The 13,367-nt window shown below is 49.7% G+C and overlaps 1 protein-coding gene across 13 annotated transcripts; it reads right to left on the reverse strand.

Annotated features, from left to right (window-relative positions):
• Window positions 1-1,225: 1,225 nt before the first annotated feature.
• On the reverse strand, window positions 1,226-8,648 carry LOC148121670 (histone deacetylase 11-like). 13 transcript variants are annotated; one of them, XR_015738066.1, is made up of 8 exons: window positions 8,592-8,648; window positions 7,905-8,128; window positions 7,336-7,412; window positions 5,454-5,530; window positions 4,423-4,485; window positions 3,801-4,010; window positions 3,080-3,174; window positions 1,226-2,088 (listed from the first exon to the last, which is right to left on the reverse strand). XR_015738066.1 is itself a non-coding variant. In XM_087907037.1 (8 exons), exons 6-8 carry the CDS (start codon window positions 3,891-3,893, stop codon window positions 1,850-1,852), a joined length of 411 nt encoding a protein of 136 aa, XP_087763163.1. In that variant the 5' UTR covers window positions 3,894-4,010; window positions 4,423-4,485; window positions 5,454-5,530; window positions 7,336-7,412; window positions 7,905-8,128; window positions 8,592-8,648; the 3' UTR covers window positions 1,226-1,849. The 13 variants fall into 13 exon arrangements, 4 of the variants coding, with proteins under 4 accessions (XP_087763163.1, XP_087763164.1, XP_087763166.1 ...); XM_087907037.1 differs by having other exon boundaries at window positions 3,080-3,158; XR_015738067.1 differs by lacking the exon at window positions 1,226-2,088 and adding an exon at window positions 2,137-2,780.
• Window positions 8,649-13,367: the final 4,719 nt, after the last annotated feature.

The raw sequence follows: 13,367 nt of genomic DNA on the forward strand, positions 1-13,367 counted from the left end.
CTGTCTACTGAATATTCTTCGGCTGGCAAAAATATTATGATAAGTTCAGGATTTGTACCAGGAAAAGGGCTTGGAAAATGTCTCCAAGGCATGACAGAACCTATAGAGGCACAAGGAAACATAGATCACAGAGGGCTGGGTTTTTCGTAGGAGCCACTGGGGATGGAATTCCTATACCTTGGACTACTTCCATCCCAGTCTGGATCCCCCAGTGGCCCCTCTCCCAGGAAAAACTGCTTGCTGCCCAAGAATTAGTCCAAGAACAGCTAGCTGCAGGTCACCTTGAACCCTCTCAATCACCTTGGAATACGCCCATATTTGTGATAAAAAAGAGATCAGGCAAGTAGAGGTTGTTGCATGACCTTAGGGCAGTTAATCAGCAGATGCAGCTTATGGGCCCAGTACAGCAGGGCTTACTGATCCTTTCTAGTATCCCTGCTGATTGGTCGGTAATCATACTTGACATTAGGGACTGTTTTTTCTCAATACCCTTGGCAAAGGAAGACTGTTGCCATTTTGCTTTTACATTGCCCTCTGTCAATCATGAACAACCAGATGCATGATTTCAGTGGTGCGTCTTACCACAGGGGATGGCCAACAGTCCCACTATATGTCAGCTCTTTGTTGGACAGGCTCTTAATCCAGCACGCCTGAAGTATCCCAACATCCGGGTTTGTCATTATATGGATGACATATTAATAGCTGCACCAACGTCACTATTGCTGGAAGAAGCTTATGTACAGATCGTTAAGGATCTAGAGAACAAAGGCCTAGTTATAGCCCCCGAAAAGGTACAGAGGGACAAAGTGGGGAAGTTTTTGGGAGCCCTTCTTTCATCAACTCAGATTCGGCCACAAAGGATTCAGATCAGGACAGGTCAATTGGAGACTCTAAATGATTTTCAGAAGCTGCTAGGAGATATTAATTGGCTTAGGCCATATTTGCCTATAACTACGGCCGAGCTTAAACCATTATTTGTCATTCTGGAAGGAGACCCCAGGTTTACATCTCCACACATTTTAACCCCAGAGGCACGGGAAGTGATCAATAAGGTAGAAAAGGCCATTGAAACAGCGCATCTGACATGCATAGTGCCTACCAAACCATTATACCTTTGTGTTCTTCCCACCATCTTGCAACCCACTGCTGTTTGATGGCAGAAGGGTCCGTTACTCTGGATTCATGCACATGCTTCCCCACAAAAAACAGTTGAACATTACCCTACTGCTGTGGCGAATTTAGCATTATTATTTAGCATAATTATTTAGCATAATTAACAAACCGTTAACAAAGTTGTGGAACAAACTTCAAGGGTCCTCGAGACCCAGAATGTGGTTAACAAACACTTGCTGTCAGGCATTGTGGCAGCTACTCAAAGAATAGATTTAGTGCAAGTACAAATAGAAGAATTATATAGTTTGATACAAGTAGGATGCATTTCACAAATGAAACATATGTGCATAACCCCTTTGAGATTTATTGATGCAGGAAATAAGAGCAAAAGGCTGGGAGACTATTTAGCTGGAAACTGGTCGGGAGAGGCAGAACAACTCATTCAGCAGCAGCTGGTCCAAATTGCCGAACTTAATGGAACCCGTGTTGATCCTGTCACCCTCAAAGAACTGACCTCTTGGTTGACTTCAGTTCTCACCTTCTTAAAAGGAATGGGTTGGGGTGGGATTGTTTGGTGCTTTAATATGCCTAGGTGTTTTCCTGTGTCTGTGGCTACTGTACCGTCTCCGAGTGCGACAGTCTCGAGATAAAGCTGTGATCGTTCAGGCGCTGGCAGTGATCAGGGCGTCTCCCCCCCAGGTATGGCTTGCCAGCCTTAAGAGGGATTTGTGAGGCCTCAGCCCTTGCACCCAGCGACATTGTTGTCATTGCACCTGGTAGGGTGGGGCTCTTGCAGAAAGCCAATGGCCTTTGCACCCCGATTGGCCTTGTTGCTCTTGCACTCGGGAAGGCATTGGCAGTCAATGGCCTTTGCACCCCGATTGGCCTTGTTGCCCTTGCACTTGGGAAGGCGTTGGCATCCTTTCCCTCCGGAACCACTGTCCTTGATCGGTTGGAGCATCATGAGGTTCCGACCTGATTGGATACATCCCAGGTGTCTATTAATATATACATATATATATATATATATATATATATATATATATATATATATATATATATATATATATATATATATATGGGGGAGATGTAGGGCACCAAGGCGCCACAACCCTGCCATCATTTCCTGCCTCCCAAGCAGCCTCGGCCCCGCCCCGAGGCGCTTGGCGCGCTTTCCCGACTGGCACGATCCAGCCGCCAATCGTGAGCTGACGCTTAAGATCAGGAGTGGTCAGAGCCATTCAGACTCGGACACGTCTCAGGCTTTGTTCTGCATGGCTTATAAGCCGTGCGCGCCAGGGTCCGGGGTCCTTCGCCATCAACCTCAAGTTGTGCGCTCCCAATAAAAATATGTTCTGAGAAGAATCCTGTTGTGGTCGTCTCTTCTGCTGGCGGACATGGCGTGCCACAGAGCTTGTCCATTAGAGATACCATATCCTCCTTGGACATAATCCTCATGACAAGTACTGTGCCTTCTTGTATGGAAATCCTGTCAATTAATCTATCATACCCTTTTGATAAAGTCCAATTTTCACATTCAATGGTTTTAATCCTCTCAGCTGATGTTTCAGCACTTACAGTCACGGTCTGGAGGTTACGAGTCATTTTGTTGTCCCTTCCTTGAGAGCTCCAAACTCTGATCTAGTCTCTTCCTTGAAAACTCCAAACTGTTTTTTGAGGAGGTTGGCGTCAGTCTGAATTGTCCTTAAGGTTTTAATTTCTGCCCTCAGCATTGTATATTCAATCTGTAAGGACTGAATCGTCCTTATAAAATATCCAAACACCAGAAAAGCGACAAGTCCCAGAAATAACCAAGTAAGAGGAATATCAGAAAGTTCATGGAGGATATCCTCCATGGCGCAATTAAAAAGGCCATTGAATTTTTGGATAGCAATATTTTCTGACATGTTCAATCAAAAGAAATTGTATTTATTTATTTGTTTTCAACTGAAAAGAAAAATCTTACCTGTAATGACCCTTGGCTGCCAGTAAGTGGCAGGGGCGCACCTGAATCCATGTGGCAATGGCACCGACCCGGAAAGATTCTGAAATATATATAAACTCAAATCCAGAGGTTACTTTCAGGCTAGCAGTGCAAGCCAAACTCAGCCGGGGCTGCAGGGAATACACTACCCAAGTGGGGGTAGAGCTGCCGCTTGCCAGAGTTCTGCGGCTTTTGCAGAAGCCGGAAAGTCCCCGGCCCGATTCTATTGAACGGAGCTGGGATCCAGTGCAGGCTTTACTGTAAAGGCCGCCAGGTGCTGTTTGCGCTCAGGCTGCTAGGCCCACGCCACGAGGTGGGAAAAAGGGCCCACGTTCGGGCGCCAAATGAAGCTGCAGTGCGATTGGTAATGAAAAGAAGCATGCTTGCTAGGTTTATAGGCAGGCTTTAGCCTGAGGGCGCATGCCCCAAAAACAGAATGTGATTGACTGAACTCCCCTATCAGGGGACAGGTATGGTAATGCTCTGTGGGTAGCCATCAGGGCACAGTACAAGGAAGCAGGGGGATGTTTGAGCTGTGTGCCGAGACACAGGGAAACTCAGGCCCGATGAGTCCCAGGTCATGCAAATTGGGCTGTTCGCTTCTGGTACCCATTAGGATGGGTATATCGTGGAGATAAATGAGGTGGCATAAATGAGGACGTTTACAAGCGCACACTGAAGACAGAGGTGGGGCAGAACTTACCTTTAGCAAAGCGGTCCCTGGGGTAGATGTGGCAGCTGTAAACGTCCATGATGTAGACACGCCGGTCACCCATGAAGTCTCGCTCATGGCCATTGCCCCGTGGACAGACACAACTGTCACTTCAGGCAGGGGCTCTCAGGAGGGGGGATCTAGTGTCACACAGCAGAGCTGCACACACTCCAGACATGACCTGGTAGCCTCCTTCAGAACCTGCAGAACCCTGTCTCTCACCCTCTCTGTGAAACAGGGCAGGATCTGGCCCCAATACCCTCAGTGGAACTGGGACTAGAGAATAAACTGTAAAGGGCTGTGTATGTGTGACTTGGTTTACTTGGAGCAGAGAATGGGTCAGGGAGAGCAGCTGAGGGTTTTGAGGAGTCTCCTGCCTGGTGTACGAGTGGTCATCAGGAGGCAGTGAGCCCCGCTGAAGTCAAGGTCAGGAGCAATGAGGAGGATGTGCCACCCTAGTTGGACTGAGCTGCCAACAGGGAAACTAAGAGCACATTAAACCGGCTGAAGCACACTTGATTTCCAGAAGGAAGGCACCCCACAGTGTGCCAGGGACATTGGGAGGGCGACTCTCACCACGGTAAAGTCCCTGGGCTCCCGCAGAGTTACTCACCTGGTGGGCATCAAGATCAATGATGGTGGCCCTGGAGATGCCTTCCACCCGCTCAAACAGGAACTGACAGGGAGAGAGGAGGTGTGAGGACTGGACAGGCGAGGACCCAATCCTTTCAGGACTAAGGGGTTGAGGGGTCAGAAGGACAATGGGCAAGACATGGCTTTCCCAGGAGTGCTGGGAGAAGTGTGTGTGTGTGTGTGTGTGTGTGTGTGTGTGTGTGTGTGTCGGTGAGGCAGGGGTTGGTCAGGGAAGGATCTGAGGGCAGGCAGTATACTATAACCTGAAAGTTGGGTGATCAAACCCTGGATTCTCCAGGGAATGTGGGGATTGACAGATGAGTCCCATAGTCATGGAATTTAACTCCCCAAACTTTGCCTCATTCTATAATGCTAAATCCTAATGCCTCTCCCTCTTCGAGGAGACCTTCTCCCACTACCCCTCCAAGTTCTCCTGTGCTCTCTTCTAACAGCCAGGCCTACTGACAGCCATCTACATGTCTGTGAGAACAGAGATCCCCATTAGCTTGGCACCCAGCATGAGACTGGGCAGAGAGCAAATTGGGGGAGGGAGGAGAGGTTCCACAGAATCTTCCATTTAGGCAAGCTCCTTTCACTCAGTTTCCTCATTTGTAATGCTCAAGGGTTCAGTGAGGGAAGGTGGGGAGGTTAGGATATGAAATCAACAGCAATTGTTCAGAGTCTCTTGTCTCCTTATTCTCTCCTCGCCTTCCTCTTCTTTTTCCTCCCTCCTGCAGCCAAGCCCTTATTCCTGTCCACAGTCCAGAAACCTGCGTGTCCCTCCTCCTGCTTCCAACAGAGGCTCCCTCCTGCCACAGACAGGTTTCTAGTAGCAGGAATGTGCCAGACTCAGTTTGAGTCCTGGCCAGGTTGAGCAACTCGGGATGTCCTTCTCCACTGTGAGGAGGCCCCTCCCCGCTGTGAGCCCACTTCCCTTCCCTGGAGTGTGTGGTAAGCTATGGGAAGCTATGGGAGGACTTTAGAAGTAAGGGGCCGCAGGTTCAGACACACCTTGATAGCTAGCGTAATGTCTGCATAGGCACAGAAGCCCCCGCCACGGTCACTGGAACAGTGGTGGAAGCCGCCACCTGCAGGAAGGTAGATGGTGGCAATGGTCAGAGCCAGGTCCAAGTGCCCTCTAATCCCTACCATCCCCATGTCCCCTTCCTGTTGGGATTCCAGGGCAAGTCACCACTCCAGACCAAGAGGCACCTCCATGTCATATCTGCAGGGAAAGAGGGCCAGCCGAAGAAACCCACCCTGGCCCTGAAACCAGAGCCAGTGAAAGAAACACTTAAGTCCTAAACCCAGACTAAGAAACACACCCTGACTCTGAAACCAGAGCCAAAGAAACACAGTTTGACCCTGGAACCAGAGCCAGTGAAAGAAATAAGCACTGGCCCCCAAACTAGAGCCAAAAAGCTAAAATAAAAAAAAAGAAAAGAAAAGAAAAGAAAAGAAAAAAAGAAAGAAAGAAAGGAAAAGAAAAGAAACAGTTTGGCCCTGAAACCAGAGCCAACTCTATCATTGATGAACTGAACACAAAACCAACCAATCCCTGAGCAGAAAAACCAACCAATCCCTGAGCATGAAACCAACCAATCCTTGTGCATAAAATCTAACACACTGACTCTGAACCCAGAGCCAATAAAAGAAACACATTATCCCTGAACCCAGAACCAAAGAAACACATCCTGAGTCTGAAAACAGAACCAAAGAAACACACTTTGGCCCTAGAACCAGAACCAGTGAAGGAAATATGCCTTAGCCTTGACAACAGGGCCAAAAGGTTAAGAAGGGACAGTGAAAGAAACCAGAGTCAACTCTGTCCCTGATCAACTGAACATGAAGCAACCAAGCCCTGAGTAGAAAATCTGGGAAAAGCCCAGGGAAAACTCTGCCCCTAAGAAGCTTCTCTGCCCGTTCAGGGGGAGGGGGGCTCTCCTTTCCCACTCTGGCAGAAGCAACTACTTTCCTGGATCCTCCTTCCCAAATAATTCTCTTTCTTAAAAGAGTTTTGGGTGAAGATCTGTCGCCTTCTTGGAGCAGAAGAACCTTTGCTGAGACATTCCCTTAGGGGATCTGAGTAGAAAAAAACAGAAACAATTACATCTGCTGGGAAACTCCCTTGGGAGTGGAGCAGGAAAAGTAACTTTTTGCTTGAGCCGAGATTTCTACATCTTCACAGGGGTTTCCCCTTTAGAAGAGAGAAACAGAAGAAGGAAAATCTTAAACTGGAGCAGATGAAATGGATAGCTCCGCTAAGATGTTCCCTTAGGGGACGGAACAGAGCTCAGCTGCTCTTTCTAGGAGAGGAGCAGGATCGTTACATCCTGCAGGGAGACCATACCCCACCACACCCCAATTTCAGTATAGCCTGACTTCCCAACAAGTCAGGATACCTTTCCCTCCAGAGCTGTAACACACAGCCACCCCCCCCCACAGACAGGGCCCCTCCCACAAAGACTATGTCAGCCAGCTGAGCTGCCCTTGAGCTCCCACGCCAGGAAGGGGCAGCTCTAGCAGGCTTGCCTTGGACCCAGATTCTCCTAGTGGTAGACAGAAAAGACTGGGAAAGATATCTTCTGCTGGCCACAGCTGCCCATGCCATCCCCAACCCTGAGACACAGTCTGGGAGCCCTTTTTGATTTGGACCAAAGAGATGCTGTTGTCAGTTTTCAGTAGAATGGCTATTAAGCGGCTGCTGCCCCTGTATTCCTGGAGACCCAGGATTATAGGAACCTTCTGAAATGGGGATCCAAAACTACCCCACCCCCAGCAGTGGAAGCGGGGCCATGTAGACAAAGGGCTTGCTTTACCCCCAGGACTCCTAAGGGCACCGACTTGCCGAAGCCTCCCTATAGCCCAGAAGAGAGCTCCATCTCACCAGTACCTTTTACATGAGCTGCTCAGGCACAAAGAAGATCAACAAGTTTTCCAGAGACCCTTCTTTTGAGGTAGGAGTCCAGCCTGCAGAGAGAGTACCAGCAGGAAACCACTTGTGCAGGCAACAGATGCGCTAGGCTAGTCCCAGGCTCATGCCAATACCACACATCATCTGCGTGCTTTCTACTCCATGTTTCCCTTTGGATGTTCAGGCCGGTACCCACTGCGTAGGGGAAAACTGTACCACTTGCCACAGATAGAATGTCACCAGAGGGACAAAAACAAACCCAACAGAATGGCTGTGTTATTAATGTCTAATTTGGTATTATTTTCTGCACGATGCAGAGATGGGGACCTGCTCTAGATTTTTAGGAAGGGAGACGGGGACTTGGTCTTACTGGAGGGACTATGAGACATGGTCCATTTGTGCTTAGCAGCCTGCCTGCAAAGACCCTTTAACAGCAGGGCAGAAGGCAGTCTGGGGCTGAATTCAGATAAGGATGAGGATGGGGGGAAGAAATGGAGGAGGCAGATGCAAGTCTAGCGGGGGCGGGGGGCAGGAGGGGGCTTTCTTACCTTTCAGGAAGTTGATCACCTTGCCCCATTTTCCAGCATCAAAGGGGTGCAGCTTCTCCAGGTCCATGAAAGTGATGTAACGGGGCGAGTACATGATGGGCCAGCGTTTCTCTGGTACATGCTGGTACAGCTGTGTTGCGTGCGGCCTTCAGTGTGCAGAGAGACAGGCGCAGATATGGAGGGCAGCCTCCTTGTGGAAAGCAGTCTTTTCCTCCCCATTCACGCTAGGAGGTCACAACACCAACACGTATGAAAATAGCTCTTCCGTGAGCTCTGACTGGCTTTACCTAAACCCGCCTCCAACACAGTCCTCACAGCAGCTCTGGGGACCAGGTGTGCCCAAGGTCACATGCCAGTGCCAGGTGTAGTCAGCAGTGCTGGCGCCAAGGCCCAAGGCCTGCACTGGGGAGGGCGGGATGAGGGGGGGGGTTGGAATGTGGCTGTCTCACGAGTCAGCTCACGCATCTGCGAAGCTGGGAACAAAATGTGCTGCAGGGGAGAGGGGTGTAGATTGCGATTGCAGGAGGCTGTGCCCTCGTCGCAGACCTGCAGCCCACCGCGGTGCCCTGGGGAGGTGAGACCCACCATTCGCCCTCCCTGTCTCCCATTCTGCCCCACCCGTCCCGCCGCGCCCACGGGGACCCCCAACACCCGGGCTTGGCCCCATGCGCGACCCCTCACACTCACATCCCGCAGCCGGCCCTGCCTTCTCTGACCGCCACTCCACACCGGGAGGGGTGGGAGGGGTGCAAGGGGCGGGCCCGGCGCAGAACACGCCTCCGTGGCCCTGGGAACTGGGGGTGGAGCTCTGGCCTTGCAGCTGCGTCACAGACAACCAGACTCGCGCCGGCCAAGGAGAGGCATCCAATGGGGTCCCGCCTAGGGGGTGTGGTCATGCTCAGCTCCGCCCACATCCCAGGGTAGAAATAAGCAGCCGCTTGCTTAGGTGGTGTGAAGAGCTTTTTTGCGCCATTCGTGCCTCTGGCCTGAGTGTGGAGGTGGAGGGTGTGTTCTGGGCCTGCCATCCCCGATACATGTTTCCTCCTGGGATGGGGTGGAGCCGTCCACTCCTGTACCATCTGTGGCGTTTTCACCTTGGTATAATCACTCCCCACTTGTCGTAACGTTCCTTGAACCTCAGTTTCACTATCTGTAGAACAGGCCTGGTGATCCCGTCTTTAGGGTACAGTTCTGTATATTTGAACATTTCATTTCTCCTGTCTCAATTCTTCCTATATCCTTACCCTGGAAGTTGGCCGACAGTTGGGGGTGTCTGTGTGGCTGGAACCTGGGAGGAAGCCCTAACAATAGAGCCCAGAAGAATAGACAATGGGCCTCTGTTGGCCCAGCTGTCTCCATCAACCAAACAGAGGCAGCTGACCAGAGGACTGCCAGGAGCTAGAATGGCAGCTGGGAGTCCAGGGGCTCCAGGGTCAGTGAAGGGAACCAACAACATTTTTTGTTTTTTAGGGGTGGGGGCAGTGTGCCAGTGTGTATGTGTAGATCAGAAAACAGCGTTGTGCAGACCATTTCCTCCCTCCACCTTTGGGAGGATTGAAGTCCTCCCAAGGATTGAAGTCAGGTGCTCTGCCTGGGCACCAACAGCATGTATTTGCCAGCTGAGCTCTATAGTGGACAGTTGTGTGGAGCATTTTCAGTGTGCCTGCTGTTAGTGTTCAGAAAGTATGACATAGATTGTGAAAATGCCCTTGGAGAGTGAGGTTATCCCAGAGTCACCACACTAGCCAGCAGTGTTAGGGTGGAGCCTGAGAAGACAGCGCCTTCAGTTTAGGGGACAAAGGCAATTTCTTGTTCTTGGAAGTTTGGGGGAGTTTCCATATCATGTGACCGAGCCTATGTGCTAGGAGTTAACGAACCTGGATTATAGTAGATAAGGCAATGAAGTTATAATTCAAAGTTGCTTTAGACCTGTTCGGGAAGAGGGTATGGTGTTTATTACAAACTAGGAATGGAGTCTTCTTTATCTCTTTGTTATCTATCACAAGGCTCCAGCCTGTGTTCATCAGAGATGGGGCATTTGCCAGCATCCTGGCCTAGGAAGGTTGAATCAGCTCTCTGGACTTGCGCTGTTGCATCTAGAGATGCAGGAGATGATCTGGACAGTCCACCTTCTAGGGGAGCTGAGAGACTCGAAAGATAACTCAGCTCTTACTGAATGCCTGTCGTGGGCCAGGTCAGTCCCCAAAGCCTCGTGCTTATTGAACTCCAAACAACCCTGGAAAGCAAACTGTCTCCCTTTTATATGACCTCAGTTTCACTCATATAAAATATCAGGGATGCAGATAAATGTGTAAAATTTAGTGGACAAAACCAAACAACAATAAAATGCACACATACTGCCAGAGAAACTGGTCTCGTCTCAGAGTACTGGCTTGCTCTGGGGTTTAGCCAAGAGGTACAGCTGAGCATTGGGTCAGGAAAATGAGGGTCAGAGAGGAGTTAATCTGTCTAAGATATGTCTTCAGATTTGTTCTTGTGCCTGAGGAAGAGGGAGGTAGCCTGGGGAGCACTGGAGTGTGAGGATCCTTTCAGACTCTCATGGCAGGCTGGACCACCTGTCAGCACTGTCACAGGTGCAAGAACCAGCTGTGTGATCTGAGCAGTTGAATTTAGGGAGACTCTTTGTCATCACAGCGTTCTAGCACATCTGTTAACACCCAGCAACAGGGTCACATCTGTGCACACAGTAGACAGGATGAGAGCCCCGGCCAAACCCATGGAGGGTAGGAGGAACAGACCTTTTATTTTTACAATGTTTGTTGGGTTTTGCCTGCGTGTATGTCTATGCACCACATGTGTGCAGTGTCCATGGAAGCCAGAAAAGGTGTCGGATCCCTTGGAATTGGACTTATTGATAGTTACTAACCGTCCTGTGGGGGCTAGGAACTGAACCGTTATTCTGGAATAACTGCAAGTGCTCTTACCCACTGAGTCATCTCTCTGGCCACCAGAAAACCAAAGTCATAATTACTAAATGTTGTATTGTTGTAAACTGTACAAGCCGAGGTGGGAGGCATTGGTGGGTCCTGGTTCACAGCAGTCCGGGAGGGCTGCTCCCTCGAGGTGGTTTTTATTTTGAGGGCTATATTTTTACAACGTCATTGTGATAAGACATTGACTTACTGAACACTGTGTGTTTATTATCCTTTCCCTTTGCGCCATTCATATCATCGTGGGATAGATTACAATCAAAAATGAACAAGAGCTGCAGGTGCAGCTCCGTGGTAGAGCAGTGGACTTAGTAGCATAGTCCTGAATTTGAAACCATTCCCACCACCACCCTTTCTGTCCAATCTGAATACAGAGTTTCCTGTGCAATCTATTGGTGGTAGGGGTCGCAGGGGCTCCCATATGAGTTTTTTGACAGCTGCCAAGCTCAAGCAAGGCTAAGCTGGTGGGACTGTAATTGACAGCCCGCCCACCCCAGATAAAATTGACAGGAAGAGCTCCAAATACACCCGGGGCAAGGAAGCAACCTGCAGATCCTCAAGGATCACACTGTTGCCCTGGCAACGTCACCATAGCAACAACAACAATGATTGGCTCTTGGACATTGCAGCAGTTTCTGGTGCAAAGGTGATCAGAGCATTGCTATGGCAACCAGAAACTGAGGGAACTACATTTGACAGCTCAGTGCCCACTTCCTTAACATCATGGTGAGGGACATGGGACCTGCCAACCTAATTGAGAACACCTTCTTTCTCTTTGTCCTCATGTTTGACAGTTGTAACCTGATTGGCCCCGTTTTGTACCTTATTTGTGTGTACACACATATGGCCAATCAGAGCTTAGTTGGCCCTGTTGCTGAGCAAGAGGAGCTCTGAAGGGGCCATTCTCTGCTTAAAGCACTTCTCAGAATAAGAAAAGAAGGAAGGTTCCAGAGTCTGGTTTCTAGAGGACTTCCACCCCAACAGCGGCTTGGCTATTTGGAAAAGGAAGATCAGCTTGAGAACTTGCCAACGACAGACCCACTGGGGACTCCTGGAGCCTGAGACAGCCTCCAAGATACCACACCTGGATTGCATAGGAGCAACCATCCCGCAGCCTCCAAGAAACCTGCCACTCTGCTATTCCTACGGCTCTTATTGGTGACTGGTGGCCTCATTTCTGCATGCTTGCTTTGTGGTCCTTGGCACCAAGATGATACTCTGAGAGCTTTCAATGTGTAACACTTGCTGACCACCTCAGCAGTCCCTCAGCTGGCACGTTGAAGCTGAGCACACAGAACTGTGGCATAGCCTCCTATGAACGGAATCTTGCTGTCACTGAGGGTCCCAAGATCTTTATTTTCCTGTTTAAAATTGTTACTCCTTCATGCAAGCAGCCTTGAGAAAGGCTGCCCTCGTTTGCGTTGCGCTTAGGGACTGTCTCCACTCTGAAGGGACTCTGGCCAGATAGAGCTTGGCTCTGACAGGCATTGACCTTCTTTCCCCTTCCCTCTGTCTTCCCAAGAACCATTCGATTACATTCCTAAAGCCAGTCACCAAGTCTATTCCCTTATTTGGCCACTCCCTCCACCTGAGGCTGACTATCATGGTCCAGCTATCAAAATATAGTCCAACAGTCAAAAGCTCCCTTTGGTTCACCTAATTAATGTGCCCAATCAAAATATACCACCGCATCCTAGCCCATTATAACACAGACCTCCCCATTTTTCTCTTCAGAATTACACCTGAGAGCGTTGGTGGTGCACGCCTTTAATCCCAGCACTCAGGAGGCAGGGCCAGGCAGATCTCTGTGAGTTCGAGGTCAGCCTGGTCTACAGAGTGAGTTCCAGGACAGCCAAGGATACACAGAGAAATCCTGTTTTGAAAAAATGAATTACACCTGCAAGGTCATTTGTTGCTGTGTTTTTGTTTCTGTATTTCCCCCCGGCCTGAGACAGAAAACAGTCATTTTAACTGTCCCCTCCAACCCTGCTTAATAAAGGCTCTCTCTGTGAAAACATTTGTTTAGGTGTGGTTTGTGGCTAATCCAGGGTCCCGGATGGAATTCCTGCAGGGTAAGTAGGGTCCACTCCATTGGTTCCATGACTTGGAGGGACCAGTAATCCCCTAACCTTTTATACATGTTCCAGTCCTTCTGACTCCCAGTTCCCTCATTCAACACTGGTTGGCTGGTAAATCCCTCACCTTGGCTGTCCTAAACAGTTCTCGAATTATTAGGTGACAGCCATCAAATGTCTGATGTCCCCACTCTGGCCTGGGGGTTGAGGAGACTGCACTCTGCCACGGCTTCACTGGGTACATAGACTCTCAGGAACTAGCTGCCAGCTAGGCACATTCTGTCCAGTCTGTTTTGGGAGATGGTAGCCCTCTTTCTCTCATGGTGGTTGCACTGCCAGAATCTGGTGCCCTTTCCTTCTCCTCTGGAAAAGAAAAAACCTATTCACAGGTCCCAGATTCATCTTTGGACCCACCCAGGTCCCTCTCTTGGTGACAG

The sequence above is a fragment of the Myodes glareolus genome, chromosome 6, assembly GCF_982192425.1.
Source record: "Myodes glareolus chromosome 6, mMyoGla1.1, whole genome shotgun sequence".
NCBI lineage: Eukaryota > Metazoa > Chordata > Mammalia > Rodentia > Cricetidae > Myodes > Myodes glareolus.

What these genes read in the sequence shown, in the direction of transcription:
- LOC148121670 (XM_087907037.1), bottom strand. Translation starts at nt 3,893, where the DNA reads ATGGCCATGAGCGAGACTTCATGGGTGACCGGCGTGTCTACATCATGG. An exon ending in CAGGGACCGCTTTGCTAAAG is followed by an intron (nt 3,159 to 3,800) that starts GTAAGTTCTGCC and finishes TATATATTTCAG; the next exon opens with AATCTTTCCGGGTCGGTGCC. An exon ending in GCAGCCAAGGGTCATTACAG is followed by an intron (nt 2,089 to 3,079) that starts GTAAGATTTTTC and finishes GTATCCAATCAG; the next exon opens with GTCGGAACCTCATGATGCTC.